This window comes from Orycteropus afer, unplaced genomic scaffold (assembly GCF_000298275.1).
Source record: "Orycteropus afer afer isolate SDZICR_OR568_19922 unplaced genomic scaffold, OryAfe1.0 scaffold00033, whole genome shotgun sequence".
In the NCBI taxonomy this organism is placed as follows: Eukaryota; Metazoa; Chordata; class Mammalia; order Tubulidentata; family Orycteropodidae; genus Orycteropus; species Orycteropus afer.
Window position 1 is genome coordinate 13,321,797 of NW_006921620.1, and position 25,070 is coordinate 13,346,866.

General features: G+C 37.4%; 1 protein-coding gene across 1 annotated transcript in view; it reads right to left on the reverse strand.

Annotated features, from left to right (window-relative positions):
- Positions 1–2,090: 2,090 nt before the first annotated feature.
- Positions 2,091–25,070, reverse strand: part of PLPPR5 (phospholipid phosphatase related 5) — a 171,673-nt gene continuing 148,693 nt past the window's right edge. Inside the window, exons 4-6 of the mRNA XM_042780303.1 lie at positions 15,933–16,109; positions 5,169–5,303; positions 2,091–2,129 (exon numbers count right to left, since the gene is read on the reverse strand). Of these exons, the coding sequence (XP_042636237.1) occupies positions 2,091–2,129; positions 5,169–5,303; positions 15,933–16,109 (351 nt within the window). The remainder of the gene's footprint in view (positions 2,130–5,168; positions 5,304–15,932; positions 16,110–25,070) is intronic.

The window sequence follows — 25,070 nt, forward strand, 5'->3', positions numbered from 1 at the left end:
CCTGTGATACACAGATAACACAACCCTGCTTGCTGATAGAGAAGAGGACTTAAAGCACTTACTGACAAAGGTCAAAGACTATATATAGTCTTCAGAATGGGTTACATTCCAATATAAGAAATTGAAAATCCTCACAACTGGACCAATAAACAACATCATGATAAATCTAGAAAATATTGAAGTTGTCAAGGATTTTATTTTATTTGGATTCACAATCCATGCCCATGGAAGCAGCAGTCAAGAAATCAAACAATGTACTGCATTGGGCAAATCTGCTACAAAAGATCTCTTTAAAATTTTATAAAGTAAAGATATCCCTTTGAAGATTTATTTATTTATTTATTTATATTGTGATTTGGGTGAAGATTTACAGAGCAAATTCACTTTCCATGCAGCAGTTCACATACACTTTGTCTCATGACATTGACCACAATTTATCACAATGCAACAGCTTCCCTCCCGATAGTTACCTCTTCCCTGTGTTCATTTCTCCATGCCCTCCTGCCCCCTGATCTGTCTCCTGGTGCATAAGCAGTCTTTCTTTCTCCCATGATTGTTCTCTCCAAGGAGTGTATCTACCTCAGGTAAATGTTCAACTCATATGCTTGTCTTTTGCTTGGCTGGAAGCCACAGGTGTGGATTCAATTCCAGACCTGATGGGAAGCTAGAGGCCATAGTCTCAGTGGTTCCCCCAGGCTCTTATTTTCAATTGCCTTACATGCATACAAAATGTGTAAAATGAGAATGGAAGACCAAAGAGGAGTTGATGCATTTGAATTGTGGTGTTGAGGAAGAATATTGAATATACCACAGACTGCCAGAAGAATGAACAAATCTGTTTTGGAAAAAGTATAGCCAGAATGTATCTTTGAAGCAAGAATGGCTTATTATCAGGAAGGACCAATCCCTAGAGAAAAATATCATTCTTGGTAAAGTACAGTGTTAGCAAAAAAGAGGAAAACCCTCAAAAAGATGGGACTGATGCAGTGGTTGCAACAAAGAGATCTAACATGACAATTATTGTGAGGATGGAACAAGACCAGGAAATGTTCTACTACACATAAGGTTGCTATGAATTGTAACCACATGGATAGCTCCTAACAACAAGAACAATTATTAAGACTTAGTCATCATTTTGACTACTTTATTATTGTTAGCTTATTGAACTTATTAACAATCATATAGGAGCTCTGGTGGCGTAGTGCCTCTAGCATTTGACTGTTAATCAGAAGCCTGGCAGTTCAAGCCCACTAGCCACTCCTCAGAAGGAAGGTTGGGCAATCTACTTCCATAGTGATACCACCTCAGTAACCCAAGGAGGGGTAGCTATGAGTCAGGTCTGACTCCATGGCAGTGAGTTTGGTTTTTGGTTTAACAATCATATGAAGTAGAAACTTATGAATGAGAAAACTGACTGACAGATCACTTAAATAAGTTGCTCAAAATCAAAAATGTCCAAAATTCACCTCCAAAACCTCTGAGCAGAAGCAACACACTGTACTGCACTGTGTCCTATGATATAAACGTACCTCAGTTGGGTTAATAATTTACTTTTGTTGCTGTCATTAGCTGCTGTTGAGTTGATTCCAACTCATGCAGACCTCACCTATTATAGAGTACAACTGTTCGTAGGGTTTACTTGGCTACAATCTTAATGGAAGCATATCACCAGGACTTTTCTTCCATGGCACAGTTAGGTGGGTTGGAACTGCCAACCTTTACTTTAGAAGTTGAACACAAACTAGTTGCACCACCCAGGGACTTTCCTCAACAATTTACCACTATAGATATTTAGGCTTTTTATGATTTGATAATACAAATGGTTATGTTGTTATTGCTGCTGTTGTTAGGTGTCATTGAGTCAGTTCTGATGTATAGTGACCCCGGGCACAACAGAAAGAAACATTGCTCAGTCCTTCACCATCTTCATTGTTATATTTGAGCCCATTGTTGCAGCCACTGTGTCAATCCATCTTATTGAAACTCATTTTCTTTTTCACTGACACTTTAGTTTACCAAGCATAATGTTCTTCTTCAGAGACTGGTCTCTCCTGATAACAAATATTTATAGTGAAGTATAACTGGAGTATTTAGGAGACACGACTATGTCGGTCAGTTTCTACAGATTTCTGTAAAACCAAATGCAATCAATGTTCAAATTTACTTAGCTTTCAGAAAAATCATGATGTTTCTCATAAAATATGATAATTACCTATATGACAAACTCCCTATAATTAAAGGATAAATTGCTGGCATAAAAATAAAGAATGCTAGCATGCTATAATTACTCTGTAGCTTACAGCTTATCAAACATGTGCTTTGAACATAAAAGGTTATGTAAGTACATAACTTCTCTATTTAAAAAAAAAAAAATTGCTTTACTTTGCCTTCTTTGTGCAAAACTAACAACCAGAAAGTGATAGCCTGGCTTAATAATACTAAAACTTGTGGTCACGTCTGTACATCACACCTTAATAGAGGCCTCCCTTTCTCTCCTTGTGGGCCAGAGTTAGGCATCCAATGTTACTGTCCAACATCAATTATTAAGATCAAACTACAGGGAGAAAATTTGCATTCATTTTTCCCCAGTATGAGATTATGATGAAAAGGAAAATATTTACCCCAAATACTCAGAGAGAAGAGATAACTATTGCAGGCATCCCTTAAGTGATTGCCTTTCTCCTTGCTGATGAGCACAAATACATATCCTGTCAGCAGCAGAGCTCCAAAGGCAGGCATGAAATATATTCCCAACCCTTTAATTCACAATCTTCCCAGGGTCTGTGTGAGTGCTGGGAGAAGACTGCACTGTGCAGACATTATTCTTCTTTTGATTGGGAATGAAATAAGCTGAGAGGAAAGTTGGAGTTTAGCAGGTTGTGGTATCAATGTCCTCTGTTGGGGAAAGGAGAGAATCAAATTCAAGCTAACTTTAGTCTCTAACTACTAAATAAAGTGAAGGAGTCCTTGCGTTGTGGAAACTGTTAATAGCATGGCTGCTAATTGAAAGGTTGGATGCCTCAGTCCTCCAACTAAACTGCTGTAGCAATGAAATTAATATAATCCAGTGGGTTAGATAAGAAAAGACTTTCTTTCTCATGGCCTGTGTATGTGGTCTCTGCTCTATCAGCTCATCCAGGGACCCAGGCTAGCAGGGTGGAGAGGCCATTTTGAAAAATGACTCCCAAGGTTGCTCCAGTCATTGTCTTTTCTGCTTAGTAAGAAGAGGTAGAGGAAATCCATGGCAAGAATCTTCGAAAAGATGACCTATAGGTTGCACATATCCTTTCTGCTCACATTCTGCTGGTCTAAACTTAACTGTATGGTGACACTTAATTGTAAGGTGGGGTGGGAAATATAGACTATACTTGGACAATCATGAGCATAGCTAAAACCTACAATTCATTTACTAAAACAAAATGAAAAGAGGGGATTTAGGTGGACTATTATAGTTGTATTTGTGATTATAATCATGCCCAGATTAAAAATTTGTCACAAGGATTGAGATTACACTTGTACAGCACTAGAAATGTTTTTGTGGAATTTACATAAATGACCAGTATAGTACTTGACATATACTGAATGATCATTCAATGGTAGCCATCATCATCATCATCACCATCACCACCACCATCATCATCATCTAGGACCTCTATCCCCACCTCAGTGCTTGAATTTCCTATACAGTATCACCTATAAGTGATTTTTTTCGCCTTAGTTGAATCCTTTGGTTGAAACAAACAAACAAAAAATCACTTTCTCTTACAGCAGCCATTCCCCTTTTAGAAAAGTTTTCATTCTTGCAAAGTTATTATTTATCTCCCTACACATTCCCTTCTTTCATTCTAATAGTGATATCTGAGGCTCTTCAGAACAAGTTTCATGTCTTGTCCACATGATAGTCCCTCATTTCTTCAAGTACTTCATAATCAGTGACTTCAGCATCACTCACAATGCTGTACACATTCATTCACTCATTTAACAAGCTCTCAGTGAGATGGATTGACACAGTGGCTGCATTAATGGGCTCAAACATACCTATTATCTTGAGAATGGCTCAGGACCAGGCAACTTTCCTTCTGTTATATATGGGGTTGCTATGAATTGTAGCTGTCTGGTCTAAACCTAACAGCAACAACACCACCCTCCAAGTCATTTTTATTTATGCAATTAACATAAGTGCTCCCTGCCCTATACATAAACTTTTAAAAATTAATCCAAACACAAAATATCTACTATATTTCTAGTTAATCACTAATTTTATCTTATTGCAGTCTCTCAAGAAGTTTTATTTTTTCATCCAATGTATCCTCCCCACAATCACACCACTTAAATGCTTGATTAGCATATAATTGAACTCTTCAGTTAAGATATTGATGAAAATATGGAAGTCAAGCTTAGGTGATAATTGTATCATCATTTAAAAATTATCACCTTATCTGATAAATAAGTCTCAAGCAAAGGTTTTGTTAACACTTGCACAAATTCCTATTAGCTGTGCCTGTGATACTGGCTTGAATCATTGTCAAAAAAAGCAAATCAGTGTATATCACCTATATGCACAACACTTTCCTGTAACTAGTATCATGGGACTTCTGGGTTCACTGCCATGCTCAATGACACCATGACTTACCAGTTAAAGTTCTACATGATCTGGCTCCATTTAACCCAACCTAACCCTCAGTGCTTCTTTGATTAGGAGCACATTATTGTTGTTTTTCTGTTGCCATACCTTTATATATTGAGGTTCAACCTACATTGATTAAGTCTCAGTTATGTGTCAGGCTTTATCCTAAGCACTTTCTCATATAAATGAAGCATGAAAGAAATGATATATATTTATAAAAATGGATATATTCTCCAGTAAAATTATAGTATTATTTGGTCTACCCATAGCACCATTCCACAACATTTGTTATTTAGAAGTTCATTTCCATATATAGATTCACAGCTTTTTGCATGAGGGATGCAAAGAGATGATAACATGTGATATGTATTTTTATAAGATGATCCCTTCAGTGGCTAAAGTCTTGCTAGATGCAACATTAAACTGAAATTGTTTCAGTAAATCAACAATGAGTATGCAGGTACTCTCTGGATACACACAGAAATAATTATTCATTTGCTCCAGATAATTATTACATCTTAGAATTTAAATTATGAATCACCTGTACAGATGTTACCTTTTCCAAAGGACTTTCTACTCGAGGAATGCTGATCATTGGCATCTGTGCCAGATTATCCATGTGTATATGTTCATTTTCTGATTGTCTTCCTTTGAAATTATTTACCACACACACAACCTAAAATTTCAGAAAACAATTGCGGTTAAAGCAATATCATGTTCCTTTTGACAATGACCTCTTTGAGTGGTTTAATTAAACTAATCATCATTATAAAGCATTAAAATTACTTAAATATTACATATTTTTAACTTTACATTCAGATTTATTTTGCACAAATTTTAATTACTACTACAATGCATATATAGTCAAGAAATTTCACCAATTAATATGCTTCTCAGTTAATGATGAAAATTTTATTATTCTAAAACTTTCAATATTTAAGGTATGGTCAATACTTAAATCAATCCAAAAATAACATCCTAACATTATAAAAATTCATAGCAAGCTAACCTTTCCCTAATGTAGCTAATCTACAACTTAATTTAAATGCTAATTATTTCCCATTGCTTCAAGATCATTATATTCATAATAAACCTTCTACAATTGACACCTTCAAATTGAATAGCTACCCTTTAATTAACCCCGTTTATTGTCTATTTTTGTATCCCATACAAACCTGGCATTTCAACAATTGCTTACTGGGACTACTATTGAAATAGAAGACCATTTAAAGAAAAGAAATTGATCCTTGTTTCAAATGATCAAAAACCAGAAATGACAGGATTTTAATCAAACAAAAGTTTCTCAAGCTCTATTGTGCATGAAAATAAAGTTCTGCCACTGTTAAAAATGTATGCTCCTAAGCTCTCCCCAAAAGAAACTGCTTTAGTAGGTGGAGTACAGGGGTTAGGATTTAGTATTTTTAAAACACATTCCAGCAGCTTCTGATGCATGTGGATCAATATTCTGGAAGAGACTAAATTAACACAAGAAAATTACTTTCTATAGTTTCCTAAAGGAGCTCTGGTGGCATAGTGCCTAAGTCATTTGACTGCTAAACAGAAGGTTGGTGGTTCAAATCCACCAGCCACTCTGAGGAAGGAAGACTAGGCAATCTACTTCCGTAGAGATACCACTTTGGAAACCCAATGGGGGTCACTGTGAGTTGGAATTGACTCAAGGGTAGTGAGGTGTTTTATTATTTTTTTTAATTGTTTTCCTATCTTAACTAGTGGATAAGGGATTCCTAACAACGAAAATAAGGTATTCTTCAGTTTTCTTTTTTTTGTGCTTTAGATTATCAACTCAATATTCAGAACTTACTTGTAGTTAAAAACTATCATTCATAGTTTTCAAGAAGTGCATAATACATATCAAAGATTGAATTGTGAACCCCCAAAATATGTGTCAACTTGGCTAGGCCTTGATTCTCAGTGGTTTGGCAGTTATGTAATGATGTAATTTGGCAGCTATGTAATGAAGTAGTTACCCCTGATGATATGATTTGATGTTATCAGCCAATCAGTTGTAAGGTGATCACAGTCCTTATCCTATGTGAGGGAAGTTTCCCTGTAGTGAAGCTCGTATCAAATTTTATCTTAAAAAAGATAAAAGGAGAGAAAAGAGACCAGAGATGGAGGGACCTGACTACAACCGAAAAGGAAGAGCTGGGAGTGGAGGGTGTCCTTTGGCCCCATGGTTCCCATGCTGGGAGCCTTGCAAATCCAGGATATGACTGAGGTCAAGACACATGCAGATCTCCAAGGAATGTCAGACCTACAGCTGTTGAAAGGAGACGAGCACCTTCCCCCAGAACCAACAAAGAGAGAAAGCCTTCTTCTAAAGCTGGTGTCCTGAATTTGGACTTCTAGCCTCCTAAACTGTGAGAGAATAAATTTCTGTTTGTTAAAGCCACCCACTGTGGTATTTCTGTTGTAGCAGCACTAGATAACTAAGACACTGTATAATTATATAGTTACATTGTACATGTTTGAAAAGGCGCCACTGGAAAGCCTTTACTTTAACAGAGATCATTACTGAATATTTTCAAAGGCCAATTAAATCTTGGTTACTCTCCAGCTTTTAAATAAAATTACTCTACATTCTAATAACACATACTATGAAATTTAATGTCAGAAAAAAAATAATTTCCTTGCAAACTGTTGTATGCTTATTCTTCCACTTCTCTGAAGAATTACAAATCAGAAGCACAGATCAAAGTCTGATCATTTATTACCTCAACTTTAACACTGCCATTCAAGACTTTTAAAGTAAAGGACAGAAAGGGCTTGGAGATGAGTATTTGATATATCTACTGTCAAATAATTTTACCAACTTTATGACACTGCAAAATCCACTGCCATTGAGTTGTTTCTGACTCATAGCAACCCCCATGGTTTCCAAGGCTGTGAATCTGTAAGGGAAGCAGACTGCCTTGTCTTTCTCTTGTAGAGCAGCTGGGGGTTCGAACTGCCAACCTTTTGTTTAGCAGCCCAATGCCTTAACCACAGTGCCACCGGAGCTCCTAAATGACATTACGAAGGACTAATAAATACCAAGAATTCTAGAGCAGAGGTCATCAAATTTTTCCTGTCAAAGACTAGAGAGTAAATATTTTTGGCTTTGCAAGCCAGTCTCTGTGGCAACTACTCAACCCTGTTGTTTCAGGGCAGAAGCAGTCACAGGAAACTTGTAAAGCAGACATGCTGTGTTTTGATATAGCATTCTCGACAAAAATAGGCAATATGCAAAATCTGGATTGTGGGCTGTAGTGTGCTGATTGACCCCTAATATGGAGTACAAAAAAATATAATAAAAAACCAACAAAAACAACAAGAAGAAAAAACTCATTTTCACACCCATTTCATGAAACAAATACACAATTTCTCTTTTCATTAGTATTAAAAATTATTGGAAAATTGGTCAATTTGCTAAATATTCTTCTGAAGTAAAATGTGTTGAAATAAAATAACTATCCCCCCAAAAAACAAACCAAACTCACTGCCATTGAGTCGGATCCAACCCACAGTGACCCTTCCTTGAATTTCTGAAGCAGTATCACTATGGAAGTAGCTTGCCCAAACTTCCTTCTGAGGAGTGGCTGGTGGGTTTGAACCACCAGCCTTCTGGTTAGGAGTCTAATGCCTTAGGCACTACACCACCAGAGCTCCCAAAATAAGTATGCACACGGATAAATAACTATAGAATTCATGAAATAAAAAAATACTAATCATAAATTAATATAGGCTTCTGAAATAAGTGTAGTTGTATTTTAAATCATTTAAATTTCAATATTTAAAGGGGTTGTATGCTGTGTAAGTTATCTGTTAGACTTAATTGAGGGCCAAAGCAACAATACAGAAGAAGATGAGAATTCCTATGTGAAATGCTTAAACTCCTAAAACAAAGTAAATATTATTAAGTGACGTCTACTAACTCACTGCTATCGGGTCATATCCAACTCATAGCAACCCCTCCTTGGGTTTCCAAGACAGTATCACTATGGAAGTAGATTTCAACCATCCTTCTGAGGAGTGGCTGATGGGTTTGAACCTCCAGCATTCTGGTTAGCAGTCAAATGCCTTAGGCACTACGCCACCAGAGATAGTTTAATGATTATTCATTATTATTGTTATTATTTAGATTAAAGGAAGGAATTTACCAAATTTAGAACCTTATCCAAATATGCAGTAAGTATTGCTTGCAACCACTCACAATTATGGAATTCACTACCTACTCACTGTCCTACTCATAAAAACACAGGTAGGAAGAAGCAACAAACTTGTTTTTTTAATCCTGAGTATACCTGAGACTGAAAGTTCATAGGCAGTGTTCTGGGTTTCAGTTTTCTCAGTTAGAAAGTGAAGAAGCTGCAATAGAATTTCTTTGGTTGATAAAGGTAAGATAAATTCAATAAAGTTTAAAACTAAACTCAAGATCTGCCCATCTCTGACCTCACTCAAAAATTGTTCTTTTTCTAGAATCTTGCAGGGAAGAAAACCATTCTCCATACAGTTGCACCAGCCAGAAACCTTGAATTTATCCTTTACACTTTCTATATTCAACTAACCACTTAATCTGCTCAATTCCACTTCTAAATATCTTGATTTCTTATATCTGCTTTGGTATATCCTCACCATCAACCTCAAAGACTAAGCAACCATCCTGCCTTGCTTGGATTCCCACATAACTTCCTAAAAAGTCTCCCTGAATACAATCCTGTCTCCTCACAAGCCATTTACATTGAAAATGTAAACTGGATCTCATCATCCTCCTTAAAACCGTTCTGTGTCTTGGCCTCTGATTTCTCTTCAAATGATGAATGAACTCTGTCTCCCTGGGCAGCCTCCCTTTGCCCTATTCTTCACACTTTCTGTTCCCTTTCACTTTCTTCTGTGTGGAATACTCTCATTACCATCCATCTTTGGACATATCGTGCTCATCTGTTGTTTTTGTCTTGTCTCAGCATCACTTCCTCATGAAGCCTTCTCTGACCACCCCCCCAAGATTAAGACACCTTTTTTCTCTTGTTTGCTTGTTTTTTGCTCATACTTAACTGTGAGTATTTTCATCAAAGCATCTATTTCAATATGAATTTACATATCCATTAGAGTAAAGGTTTGATGGATGTGTCTCTCTTCCAAGACTGTAAACTCCATGAAAGCAGGGACCCTGTCTCTGTTTTGCTCACCACTGTGCTTTAAATGAACACATTAATGAATGAATGAACAGACTGAGTGAGCACGCACCGAGGTTTAAAGTTCTCAGATTTTCTCATGTACCTATATCTTTGAAAGATACTTCCTTTGAAACATTCTATTTTTATATTAGCAGCTTCCACGGGTATAATACCACCTTCTCTTACAGAGATGGCACAAATAAGTCACCACTACATATATATTTTAATTTTTTTTTCTAGGAATAGCAATAAGTTAGTCTGCTTCATTAGTTTTGCTTCCTCTCTTCTCTTGTGAAAAATGAAACATCATTATTGCATGGGGTTAAGTTCATGGGTTTTGGGGTCTTAATTCCGGGGTCTGTTGTTCATTAGCTTTGTGAATGAGGGAAAACTGCTTAATATAATTACACCTCTGTTTCTTTTATCAGCAAAATGAGGACAGACATTAACTACATCTCAGTGGGCTGTTGTGAGGATTAATTGTTTTATTGTAGTAAAGAACACTCAAATAACCATTATTATTATATCATTATATATGACAACATGAGAAACCATTGCTGTAGCTCAATAAACTTGAACCATCCTACTTGACACTGTAGTATATACTTTTCTGGGGACGTGCTTGAGATACAGTCATAAAATAATATTCAACAGTCTATTGTTGAACTACCCTTTACTAGTATTTGTTTTACATTTTGCTAAGCTTGGAGATTCTGTTCTCTAACCATGAAGAAAATGTGTATGGTATAAGACTGATAAATTCAGGACAGAATGTAATTTCTTGTTAGGTTGTAACAGGACAGACTGTGAGTGCCATAGATATTGAGGAGAAATAGGGAAAACAGGTAACCAGGGACATTTCCTGAAGAAGTTGAAACTTACCTGATTGGGATCTTGAGTGAAGGATTTCAACAGATTTCAAAGGAGAGGACCATGTTATCAGGTGCTTTCTCTGCCCCAGGCCCTGTGCTATACTTAGTAAGTAAGTTATTCCACTTAATTTTCAAAAAAGCTCTGGGAGGTAAATAAAATGGCTCCTTATTCATTCATTCACTCATTCATCAAATATTTATTGAGCATCTCTAATGTGGTAGGCCCTGTTCTAGAAATGGGTATCCTGGTGAACAAAACAAATAAAAACTCTCTCTATGTGAAGCTTGTATTTCAGTGGTGTTGATAGAATTTTAAAAAAGAGAAAAAGAGTAATGTGTGGTATATATTAAAAGATGAAGTGAGGTATGAATGAGGGAAGTTCTCTTCTTGGAAAGGGATAGCTGTTTTAAACACAATTCAGGAGAGGTCTCACCATTTTAGGAAGGAGTGGTGGCTAAGTGACTAGTCCTAGGTCATGCATCTAAAAAAACTCCAAACTCACTGTCATGGAGTCAATTCTGACTCATAGCAACCCCACTGGGTGTCCGAGGCACTAAATCTTTGTGGAAGTAGATTGCCCCATTTTCCTCCTGCAGAGTGCCTGGTGGGTTTGAACCACCAATTTTCTGGTTAGCAGTCAAATGCCTTAGGCACTGTGCCACCAGAGATCCTTGGTTGATTCATCTACCAAATGGTAAAAGTAGGATCTGAAACTAAGTTTGTCTGACTCACCTCTGTTTTGTCCTCTACAATATACAGAGGAAAAGGTATTCCTGCTGAAGTAAATGTATATGATGGACAGAGCCTGCTTGTGACAGAGGAAAAAAACTGACAGGAATTGAAGTTTGGGATTTACACTTAAAAGAGGAAAAAAAAAGTAATTTGGCTAAGAAGAGTGTGGTGACAAGAGTGGCTCAGTGGTAGAATTGTTGCCTTCCATGCAGAAGACCTGGGTTCGATTCCCTGCCTAGGTCTCGCATGCTCAGCCACTACTTATCTGTCAGTGGAGCATCTGTGTCATTATGATGTCGAACAAGTTTCAATGGAGCTTTCAGACTAAGATGGATTGGGAAGAATGGCCTGGTGTCTGTTTCCAAAAATCAGCCAGTGAAAATTTCTTGGATCACAATAGTCTGATAAGCAAATAATCATGAGAATGATGCAGGACCAGACAGCATTTCCATCGTGGTTGGGTCTGTCATGAGTTGGGCAATTTTATAGCATCTATCAGCAATAGAAGAGTGTCACCAGGTTATTGAGGACCCCAGGAGTTTAATGGAAAAGTCTAGATTTGATACAGTAGGACAGACATTTTTCTTTGGCTTAGGGTAGTTATTAGCAGTGTGCTATGTTGCAAATATAATGTGCACAGAAGCAGAATGTGGGTATTTGGAGGAGAGTCTGAAGTGAGGAGGCAGCTAGAAACCTACAGAAATAACAGAGGTGAGAAGCAATGATCTCTAGACTTGAAGGGCTATGGTCAAAATGGCAAAGAAATAAATCACAGAAGAAATATTTTTGTAGTGTAAGTGAACGGGGACTAGATGAATCAACCACGTGGGGGATGAACGAGTGAACAAGGACAATGAATCAAAGGCAAATGCTAAGCACTGAGTCTAGATGCCTGGAAGATGTGTTATGTCTTTAACTGACACACAGAGGCTTGGAGTAGGTGAGCATTAATTTTATTCTGGAATCATTTTAGAATTCTGTACACATTGCAAGATAATTGGCAGTACCCTAGCATATTGCTAGCCAGAACTAGAGTCACTGCTCAAAATAAATGTTCTATTTATTTGCCAAATGAGAAACCCAGGAATCATCATGGATCATTCCCTCCCTCTGGTCTTGTCCCAGCATCTCCTGCCTTCCATCAGCTCCAAATCCCCATCTTCTAAGTACCTTCTGAATATGATCCCTTCTCTGTGCCCACTGAGGTCCTATTTGTGTCATCTTATTTCCATTATTTTGCCAAACTGTCTCCTCTGTCTTCACTGCAAATTTATTTTCCACCAACCATGATTTTAAATCATAAATTAAATTATAAGGTGAAAGGAATGCAGAGGAAACAATCATTCATGAAATGTCTTTAATTCATGTGGTCATTCCCTGAACATGCATGGAGGTATTTTGTTTAACCTTTATAAATCCTTCTAGTGATCCTCTAAGGGAGTGTTAGTAGTCTCATTTTCAAAAGGAAGAAACTGAGACTGAGAAAAGGTTAGTAAACAACTTAATGGTACAAAGTGAGTATATGAAGGAGTTGAGATTCAATCAGGCTAATTTTATGTTTCAAAGTACCTGAAGTCTGTCAGTAGTCTTGAATCACCTATATTGTTTGAAAAAACAAAGTCCAGACTATTCTCATAACATACAAGAACACTCAGTATATCACCTGTGTCCTTTTCCATTCTCCCCTTTTGCCACTCAAGCAGAATGACTGGTACCATTTCAGGGATGCTGTGCTGTCTCACGCACATGCTGTGCCCTGGGTCTGGACTAGAGTAGGGGCTCAGTCAATGTTTATTTTATGAAGAATTGCATACTGTTGTGTGAAATGTGCTCTTGGCCCCTTAATCGTTATGCCACAACCTAGACCTAACTGCTTTGCAAACTTTTCGAGCTTATATATTACCTTCTCTTTCTGATTTACCTTTCATCCTAAAAGACCTGGTCGCTTGAAGGTGCATCTGACCCAAGCCAAAGTCTTTTCAATCACATCATATACATGTGAAAGCTGGAGTATGGAAAAGGAAGACAGAAGAAGAACTGACACATTCAAATTGTGGTGTTGGCAAAGAATATTAAATATACTGTGAACTCCCAGAGAAAGGAACAAATAAGTCTTAAAAGAAATACAACCAGAATTCTCCTTACAAGCAAAGACGGTGAGGCTTCAGCTTGCTTATTTTGGACACAACATCAGGAAAGACTAATTGCTAGAAAAGGATATCATGTTTGGTAAAGTACAGGGACAAAAAGATGAAGGGAACCTTTCATGAGATGGGTTGATGCAATAGGTGCAACAATGGATTCGAATACACCACTGATCGTAAAAATGGGACAGGACTGGGCAATGTTTCCTTCTGTGATCCCTAAGGTTGAGTCAGAGCCAACATGACAGCTACTATCAACAAAAAAGCTCTCTGTGTCTATCTCATCCCAACAGACCGCGAGCTATTTAAGTATGTAATTTGTATCTTTCTCATGTATTTGTTCCCTGCATCAAACACAGTTCCTGGATTATAGTAGGTGCCCAATAAATGCTTATTTATGAAGGAAGGCAGAGATGAGGTGTTTGAGGGAATAATTTAGCTATTCTGAGTCCCAAACCAGACTTTAACTCCTGTAGAAGAGAAGATTGTGTGTATCTGAGCCTGCCGCCATCCTCAGTTCTTGGCACAGTGCCGGGTACTGATAGACACTCACACTGACGAATGGTTGTGAATGAATACAAAGTTTATGCTCAGCTATTATCTGGCTAAGGTGTTGTTTTCACATGGCTTTTTTATAAGGTTATTTTTTCCTGCATGTGCACTCACTTAGATGGTCATCATGGAATGCTCTTAACATACTCAGTAGGAGGGTCTTGAGCTCAAGGGGGATGCATAGTTCAACTCATTATTCATTACATGGTTCTTAGACTGGGAAGTTACTGGGAGACACTAGGGTTCTGGGTTTGGCCTTGCAGGTATCATGATGTTTACTGGCAGTAAAAAGAAGATGGCATAGCCACAGGATGATGGGCAGGAAGCCTGATAAGATACTGGTGAACATATTCTAGACCCTTGTAGCTGAACTCCTATTGCTATGCTCTTTAATCTGTCTATAATTATTTCCTTAGGATTTATGTAAAGAGGGTGTTTGTTTTTGTTTGTTTTGTTTTTAATGTTATCAAGCCTCAACTGTGCTAAGTGAAGCAAGGAAAAGGTCTTGGTACAGCCTGGGTCACAGTTTTCATGATGCTGTAGAATGTCTCTGGGAGAGAATGAGGTAGGCCTAGTCTCCAAGGGACATTGGAGAATCAGAGGGAGTATTACTAAGGAGGAAACAAAACAAAACAAATAGAAAACAGCGTGTACAGCATAGATGAGGTCACAGTCACTACTTCCTTACAGGACAGTCTAAGAGAAATAACCTATTTAATCTGTCTAGTAACATGCTTGACACATTAACATTTGCTCAAACATTTGGTAGCTGAAAAAGCTCATAGAATTTCTTTACTTATCTGTTATTAACCAGCTAAAGGAGCCTGAAGAAGGAAAAGTTAAGGGTGAGAAGCAATTGCCAATTTAAATACAATCAAAATGGCAATAACCTATTTCTTAAATTATAATGTGTCAATACACACATTATAAAATTACACATTTTTTTTAATTTGGGAAAAATGTGACATACTCATATTCATAATGGAGTGATTAACTCAAAAGCCAGACTAAAATATATTTTTCAATAACCAAAATCTACAAACACATCCAAAAAAGATTATACAATGGGAGTATAAATGGAGTGCTTACATCACTAGAAATCACTGTGCATTCTCTTCATTACAGTGTAGAATTTTAGTTGGGAGGGTATTGTCTTGGAAACCGTCCATAAATGTTTAGTTACTGAAGTGGAAAAGTTCATCCCACCAGTAATTTTCACTTGTTGGAGAGTTGTGACATTGTGGCTCACAGAGACTCTGTGGTGAGGCATGAGGGTACTTTGTGATGCTCTAGATGCTACAGGCTGCAAACTGCCCTTAGGACATTTAAACTCCTAAATAACCCCAGTTTAAGGACTAGCCAGGGAGGAATGAGGGTTTTTAGCCCTGTCCCATTCTGTATGAAAATATTTTATATGCTTTAAGTGTAGAATTTGGGAGCTCTGGTAGCATAGTGCCTAAGGCACTTGACTGCTAACCAGAAGGCTGGCAGTTCAAACCCACCAGCCACTCCTCAGAAGGAAGGTTGGGCAATCCTACTTCCGTAGTGATACTGTCTTGGAAACCCAAGGAGGGGTCGTTATGAGTCGGGGCTGACTCGACGGCATATAACAACAACAACAACAAGTGTAGAATTTATATTTTTTCCCACCCCCCACATTTTTTCAACCTGACTTTGGCAGAACAAATGGGAGAAGAGGTAGGAATGAATGACTTAAAATATATTATTATTTGATATACAACCTTTGGACAAATCCCGTGATTCATACTTGTGTTTTCATATACATAACTTTAAAATCCAATGATATCTAAATGAACGTGTACTTACCAGAAACACTGCTATAGATATTCCAACCAGAAAGCCTGCTATCACATCTGACCAATGATTTCGATATTCTGCTACTCTGTTGAGTCCAGTAAGAAAGGCCAAACACATTAGCCCCAAACATAGGACTGGCTTAGCAAGTCTTGTTCCTTTGGTTTTGATTGTGTTGGTAATATACATCTGAAATGTTAAATGAAAAACAAGACTTTTCATGAAGGTATTGCCTTAACAGACACACATAACATATTACGTGTAAGTATATACATTCAAGTATGTGCACGTATATGGTTCAAATCAATAACTATACCTTATAATTTTTAAATGAAATTTCTTAAAAAGCAGAATTTTAGAATAGCAATAATTTAATTTTACTTACTCATATGGCTATTTTTCATGAATGGCTAATTTTTATGTAACATTATTAATCAACTATGAACACAGCACAAATACACTAGGTAACTTTTTTTAAAAAATTCTAATATACCTATTCCATTTTTAATATAACTTATTTATTTTTGTTGTTGAAAATATACAGAGCAGAGCACACACCAATTCAATAATTTCTACATGTAATTCAGGAATATTGATTACATTCCTCAACCATTCTCAACCTCCTTTTCCAAACTGTTCTTCCCCCCATTGACATCAATTCTCTGCCCCCAAGGATTCCTATCTAACCATTGGAGTTGTTGTCACTCTGATCTCAATCGGTAGTTCTTTAAAAGAACACAATGTTCATGGCAGATATTCTGTACTAATTAAGCTAAACTAGCATTTGGTTTGAAGAAGACTTCAGGGAATATTTTTGGTTTAAGGTTTAATTACCTTAGGGCAATAATTTCAGAGGTTGATCTAACCTCAGTGGCTCCAGAAAGAATGGATTCCGTGAGATTTGAAATTCCATTCTGCATTTTCCCCCTTTTGGTCAGATTCTTCTATAGAATATTTGATCAAAACTTCCACAGTGATAGCCATGTACCATCCTGTTTTTCTGGTTTCATGGCAAAAGAGACAGTTCTTAGAGGTAATGAGTACACATTTCATCTCCTCTGCCTATTTCTATTCTTATTCTTCTGTTGCACCAGGTTAATAGAGATCAATTGTTGTACTTAGATGGCCATTTGCAAGCTTTTAGGACTCCAGGCAGTACACAATGAACTTTGAGGTAGAAAAGAAGCACTAAACATGTTATTAGGCCAATAAACTCAGATGTTCAATTAAACCATGACCCTAAACTCCACACCAAGAAACCAAATCCCATTTGGTTGTAAGTAGTATCAGCAGCTACTCTTTTGCTTTATCTGAATTTTTATTTTTAAATGAATCAAAAATATTGATAAAAGCATTTTTAATGTTATTCTTCTATAAACCATACAGAGACAATGCAGGTAAAGTCAGAACTCCTTAACACATCTAGAAAAAATACGATGGATGTATTTCCATCAGATAAATGTTATTTTGAAAAAGTACTGTGAATTTCAATTACAGTATCAGGGTTTGCTTTTATGTTATTATCTGAAATTTTGAAATTACTTTGTCTTACCTAAATTTTATCAGCCAAAATTATAACAACAATAAAAAACTAATTACAACAGGGCAAATGTGTCAGTCAAAACCAAAATAAAATGATGACTAGATACCTATATTTCTGGTATCTCAACATATGCGAATCAAGAACATGTCATGTCCATTGATTGCACTGACCAGTCTAGAAGTTACAAGCCACTATGCTTGGTAGCATAGTGCCTAAGGCACTTGACTGCTAACCAGAAGGCTGGCGGTTCAAACCCACCAGCCACTCCTCGGAAGGAAGATTGGGAAATCCTACTTCCATAGTGATACTGCCTCGGAAACCCAAGGAGGGGTCGCTATGAGTCGGGGCTGACTTGAAGGCAAATAACAACAACAACAACATGCTTAACAGTAACTTGGTTCTTCCCTCAATATGGTTTGTTATATTTACACCATGTGTTACTATACCAGCAGCCCTTGAGGCACAGTGGTTAAGTGCTTGACTGCTAACCAAAATATCAGTTGTAGAAAGATGTGGCAGTCTGCTTCTGTAAAGTTTACATCCTTGGAAACTTCGTGGGCCAGTTCTACCATGCCCTTTGCATTGCTATTGGATGGAATCAACTTGAGGGCAACAGGTCTGCTTTTTGGTTTTTATTTACTATATAAGTAAATCTGTTGAGTGCAAGTGGAATGTGTCAGTTGTTACTTTAACAGCAGAGAAATTGTAAATGAGATGACTTCAATAATGCAATTAATTAGGAAACTGATTTTATAGGAGTAATGTCAGTAAGTATATGATACTGATAATACACTGAGAAAAATACTCTGAAGTGCCTATAACTATTTGCCTATTCTTCTAAGCTGCATTAAAAAAAAAAAAAAAATACATTTGCCTAAAAGATTGAACCAAAATGAGCATTTAAGGTTTCAGTTCAAAACAGCCAGTTTCGAATGCAATGAAATTTAGTAATTATCTTTTCCGTGTGTTTGTTCATTTGTTTGTTTTTTTCTGGACAAAATTCCCAACCTTGGTAGCTGACAGAAGGGACTGTATGAATAAATAACCCATGTGATTGAAAACTTGTCTCTAGCCAAGTTCTAACCTTTTGCAATCTATTCCAGATCCCAATACTCTTCCAAAAAAAAAAAAAAAAAAAGACTTGTTTCCACCTTGGCCTGTGGCATTGGAGATATGCCTGTGCATTCTAAGCCCACACTCAGGAGAGCTAAATAATTTCAGTTGTGGAGAATAAGTATATATGATACAAACAAGAAGACATGAGAAAGAGAAAATGATACTTTTGCTATTCTGATAGAGCATGTTAAAAAGCCCACATGAATAACATGGCAAGGATATCATACCACTTCAGGTTTCCAGTGATGTATCTAATAGAGTAATTCCTGATAGGACCAGTGCATTTGGATACCGAATGAAATTTGGAGTGCTTCTGAGATAGTCTTTAACACAGGTATAAGGCTGATGAAAGATTTGTTATCTTTGCATTTCTTCACATCCATCAGAACCCCAAAGATATATCCTATCTTTATTAAGACAAAATATATGGGGAACGATAATGAAAAATATGAATACTGCTAATATGCATTACAGAAGCTCTGGTGGTGTAGTGCCTAAGGCACTTGGCTGCTAACCAGAAGGCTGGCGGTTCAAACCCACCAGCCACTCCTCGGAGGGAAGGTTAGGCAATCTACTTCCGTAGTGATGCTGCCTCAGAAACCCAAGGAGGGGTCGCTATGAGTCAGAGATGACTCAGTGGCACATAACAACAACAACAACAATATTCATTACAGTTTTCATTTAATGAATGATCCCTATGCTCCAGGCATTGTTTCAAGTATTTTGCATTGTCTCATTAAATACTCAATACAACCCTGAGTTAAGTATTACCATTTTCCAGGTGAAAAAAATTGAATCAAGATAGAGGTTATTATGCAGAATATATAACTTCACTATTGGGAGTGGTAATGTTGAGGAAAAACCAAAACTAAACCAAACCCACTGCCATTGAGTCGATTCTGACTTGTAGTGAACCCTCCTTGGGTTTCTGAGGCAGTATCTCTACGTAAGTAGATTGCCAATCTTCCTTCCGAGGAGTGGCTGGTGGGTTTGAACCACTAGCCTCCTGGTTAGCAGTCAAATGCCTTAGGCACTATGCCACCATAGCTCATAGGCACATAGCCACCAGAGCTGGAAACCAAAAACCAAACCAAACCAAACTGTCGACAAATTGATTCTGACCCCCATCAGGTTTCCGCAGCAGTAAATCTTTATGGAAGTAGATTGCCCAGTCTTCCTTTTGTGGAATGGCTGGTGGGTTTTAAGTGCCAGCCTGCTGGTTAGCAGTCAAATGCCTTAGGCAATACACCACCATAGTTCCTTAATCAGTTGATAAGGATGTCACAAAAGTAAAATTAGAGTTTTCACTTGTACTCAGCAACTCTTTAGTACTTTATGAACATAAGTGCCTTTTAACCATTTTAATTGTGTTACCCCTCCAGAAAGTCCATTATTGCTAATTTGCAGAAGAGGAAATTATGGTGTAAGAATCTATTAAACAAGTAGGATACAGGACAGAAATTCATTATTTATGCTTTCTTGGTTTTTAATTCACTTATGAAACCATCTAGATTAACCAGATGTCAAAATGTAGCTAAAATAAAACACAAACAGAAGGGCCTGTGATTTGAGCAGGATGTTATTCGCTTAGTCCTCAGGGATCAGTGGATGCTCACTGCCTTAACAAAAAGCCAACCATTTAACCATTGTTAGTATTCTTGATTCATTAATTTCAAAATTGATTAGAATAACTATGCAGAAAGCCAAAGCTCATCACTTTGTTGTTGTTGTTGTTATGTGCCGTAAAGTCGGACCCCACTCATAGCAACCCCTCCTTGGGTTTCTGAGGTAGTATCACTACGGAAGTAGATTGCCCAACCTTCCTTCCGAGGAATGGCTGGTGGGTTTGAATCGCCAGCCTTCTGATTAGTAGTCAAGTGCCTTAGGCACTACACCACCAGAGCTCCTAGCTCATTACTTACTATCTCTTAATAGCCTAGTTGAAACCCTGGTGGTGCAGTAGTTAAGCTGCTAACTGAAAAGTTGGAGGTTTGAGCCCACCAGCCATTCTGTGGGAGAAAGATGTGGTCAACTGTCTCTGTAAAGATTATAGCCTTGGAAACCTTATGGGTTTATTGTAGGGTTACTATGAATCAGAATCAACTCAACAGCACACAACACTAATAGCCTAGTGCATATTCTTATACTCTTTTCTTCTTGTTTATATAAATATATGCAGAGCATTAGTACATATACACAAGGGTTCTGTTTGCTTGTTCACCTATACTAAAATATAATCACAATACCTATGTCACTCTGCACTGTGACTTAACTCACTTATAGAAAAAGCATGTTTTTTTTTTTTTTTTTGTAAATTGAGAAAACATAAAATACATAGAAAAATAAAAACATACAAATGTTTCTTAATTACCTACCATGCACCAGAACCTACAGTAGGTTTCTTGAAAGAGGAAATATCTAAGGTTAGATCCTAAGGGACAGGTACAAGAGTTCCAGGCAAAGGAGAAGTAATGGGTGTCAAATGTCCTAGGCTCAAAGACAGCATAGGTAATCCTCTCAAATCACTTGTTGTTGTTGTTGTTATGTGCCGTCGAGTCAAACCCGACTCATAGCGACCCCTCCTTGGGTTTCTGAGGCAGTATCACTACAGAAGTAGGATTGCCCAACCTTCCTTCCGAGGAGTGGCTGGTGGGTTTGAACTGCCAGCCATCTGGTTAGCAGGCAAGTGTCTTAGCCACTATGCTACCCTCAAAGCACTTATTCACCTCTTAGAGCACTTAACACATCGTATTGCTATTATTTATGTTGGCTGCCTTCTTCACTACAGTGAGGGGGTGGAAGCCAAGTCTGGATTCATCACTGTAAACCCTGCACCTAGCTAGCACTTTGCCTGATGTATAATAAGCTCTCAGTATAGGCTTACTTAATAAATATATAAATTATTGTATAGATGAAGAGGCAAAGCTATACAGAGAAAGGATGAAGTATTTTCTTTGTATCATTTGTCACTATCTAAAGTTGTGTTCTCCATTTGTATCTGTCCCTTCCACTAAAATATCCTATTAGAATGGTACCTCTACCAATTCACAGCTCAATATGAAATGCATAGAAGAGTGGTTTTTACATACAAGTGTTCAATAGTTATTGAATTAATTAAAAAGTGAGTGGCATGGTTAAGAATAAGTGAAGCTTTTCATTCTTTTATTGTCTTTAAAGTACTTATCACTATCTGAAATTATCTTCCATATGTGTTTGCTTATGGAATATCTCCTCTTTTCTGTCTTATATTGCCTAGAGAAATAGCTGGTACAGAGTACGCACTTGAGCTAAGAAGGATAGTATCTCCCTAAAGATGTCCATGCCCTAATCCCTGGAACCTATGAATATGTAATTTTATGTGGAAAAGGGGAATTTTCAGATACAGTTAAGGGTAAGAAATTTAAAATGGGGAGATTATCCTGGATTATCCAAATAATTGAATTGCATGAGTTATTAGAAATGGAAAATCTTTCCTGACTTTAGTCAAAGAGAGATTTGAAGATGCTATTCTGCTGGATGTGTAGATAAAGAAAGGAGATCACAAACCAAGGAATGCACATGGCTTCTGTTGTTGTTGTTGTTGTTAGGTACTGTCAAGCCTGTTCCAACTCATAGTGACCCTATGTATAACAGAATGAAATACTGCCTGGTCCTATGTCAGCATCACAATTTCTGCTGTACCTGAGCCCATCATTGCAGCCACTATGTCAATCCATCTTGTTGAGGGCCTTGCCCTTTTTTGTTGACTCTCCACTTTACCAAGCATGATATCATTCTCCAGGGAATGGTCTCTCTTGACAATATGACCAAAGTAGGTGAGACCAAGTCTGGTCACTCTTGCTGCCAAGGAGCATTCTGGCTGCATTTCCTCCAGGAAAGAATTTTCAGTTCTTCTGGCAGTCCGTGGGACTTTCAGTATTCTTCACCAACACCACAACTCAAAAGCATCAACTCTTCTTGTTGTTCTGTTGTTGTGTGCTGTCAGTTGTCTCCAAACCATAGCAACCCCTCCTGGGGTTTCCAAGGCAGTATCATCACAGAAGTAGATTGCCCCACTTTCCTTCTGAGGAGTGGCTGGTGGGTTTGAACCAACAGCCTTCTGGTTTGCAGTCAAGTGCCTTAGGCACTATGCCACCAGAGTTCCCTCAACTCTTCTTAAGTCTTTCTTATTCACTGTCCAGCTTTCACATGCATATAAGGCTATTGAAAACACCACAGCTTGGGTTAAGTGCATTTTAATCTCCAAAGAAACATCTTTGCTATTCAGCACTTTAAAGAGGTCTTTTGCAGTAGATTTGCTCAGTGCAATACATCATCTGACTTCTTGACTACTGCTTCCATTGATGTTGATTGTGGAACCCAGTAATATGAAGTCTTTGACAACTTCAATCTTTTCTGCATTTATTGTGATGTTGCTTATTGGTCAAACTGTGAGGATTTTAATTTTCTTTACATTGAGGTACAACCCATACTACAAACTGTAGTCTTTAATCTTCATCAGTAAGTGCTTCCAGTCATCTTCACTTTGAGCAAGCAAGGTTGTATCATCTGCATATCGCAGGTTGTTAATGAGTCTTCCTCTAACCCCAATGCTGTGTTCTTCACATAGTCCAGCTTCTCAGATTATTTGCTCAGCATACAGATTGAATAAATATGGTGAAAGGATACAAGCCTGATGCACTCCCTTCCTGATTTTAAACCATGCAGTATTCCCTTGTTCTGTTCAAAGAACAGCCTCCTCGTCTATGTACAGGTTCCTCGTGAGAACAATTAAGCGTCCTGGAATTCTCATTCTTCTCAATGTTATCTGTAATTTGTTATGATCCACACAGTTGAATGCTTTTGCATAGTCAATAAAGCACAAGTAAACATCTTTCTGGTATTCTTTGCTTGAGCCAAGATCCATCTGACATCAGTAATAATATCTCTTGTTCCATGTTCTTTTCTGAATCCAGTTTGCATTTCTGGAACTTCCCTGCCAATATATTGCTGCATTCATTTTTGAATTTTCTTTAGAAAGATTTTACTTGCATGTGATATTAATGATATTGTTCTATAATTTCCACAATCTGTGGAATCACCTTTCTTTGGAATGGGTACAAATATGGAGATCCTTCCCCAGAGTCTCCAAAAAGAACCTTGATTTTAGCCTAGTGAGACCTGTGTGAGACTTCTGATCCCCTGAAATGTAATTAAAAAATAAATAAATCTGTGTTGTTTTAAGTCACTAAGGTTTGGTAATGTATTATGGTAGCAACAGAAATCTAAAACAACTTTTGGGATCTAGAAGTGGGACACTGCTGTAACATATACCTAAAATATGTGGAATTGGCTTGAGAACTGGCCAGTGCTCAGAAAACCGCAAGAATTTTAAGAAGCATACTAGAAAAAACTTGGATTGCCTTGAATAGACTGTTAAATAGAAATATGGAAGTTAATGCCTCTGCTTGTTAGGACTCCAATGGAAGTGAGGAACATAGTAGAGAAAACATAAGTCATCTTTGAGTGAACAGACTATTAGTAGACATAATGGATGTTAACTGCACTATTGGTAAAAACTCAGAAATAAATGAAGAACACACTATTGGACACTAGACAAAAAAAGCATCTTTGTCATACAATGGTACAAAGTTTAGCTGAATTGGGTACTGCAGGCATTTGGAAAGCAGAATTTGTAAATGTTTCATTGAGGAGATTTCCAAGCAAAGCATTCAAAGTGTAGCCTTGCTTTCACTTGCTGCTTAAGCAAATGGAAAATAAGAGAGGAATGGGAGGAAATGAAGGAAGAGCTTTAAACAAAAAGGAACCAATTTGATTTGGAAAGTTCTCAGCATATCCAGACTATAAAGATGATAAAATTGAGATTCACGTCCAGGAACGCCTACTCTAGAAAAAAGTCAAGGTTTGGCTGTACAAAGTTTTGGTAATGCCTCAAAATGATCAAAAGGTCAGTCACATGAAAGGCTCTTTAAAAACATTGAATGTGACTCACAGATACCCTCAAACAAACCAGAAAACATTTAAGAATCTTAAGGATGTTGTTCTTTAGCATTCCCAGCAAAAGCCAAAAACAGTGATTATCTAGGATAGATCTGTTGGAGGCACCTCTTGTTTAATGGAGTTAATTCCCATTACATACACTGGAGACTCTCAAGGTTTATGAATATTTTATATCAGCAGAAATATTACCATCTTGAAGTGAGAGGGGCAGAGAGAGTACAAAATGAAAGAATTCTCCCAGACACTAAAAATTTCATAGGCATAAAAGAGACTGATAAAGTTGCTCATTTGCAAAGATGTAGAACCTTTCATGAAAAAGGAGAGATGACTCACAGTGGAAAAGGCCTAGAGGTCCATGAGACCATTTTCAGGACTTGAAACCAAATGGAGTTTGCTGACTGGATTTTGAAATTGACTGGGACAAGTAACTCCTTTTTTTGTTCCATTTTCTCCCTTTTTGAGAGGGAATATCTATAACAGGTACCCTATTA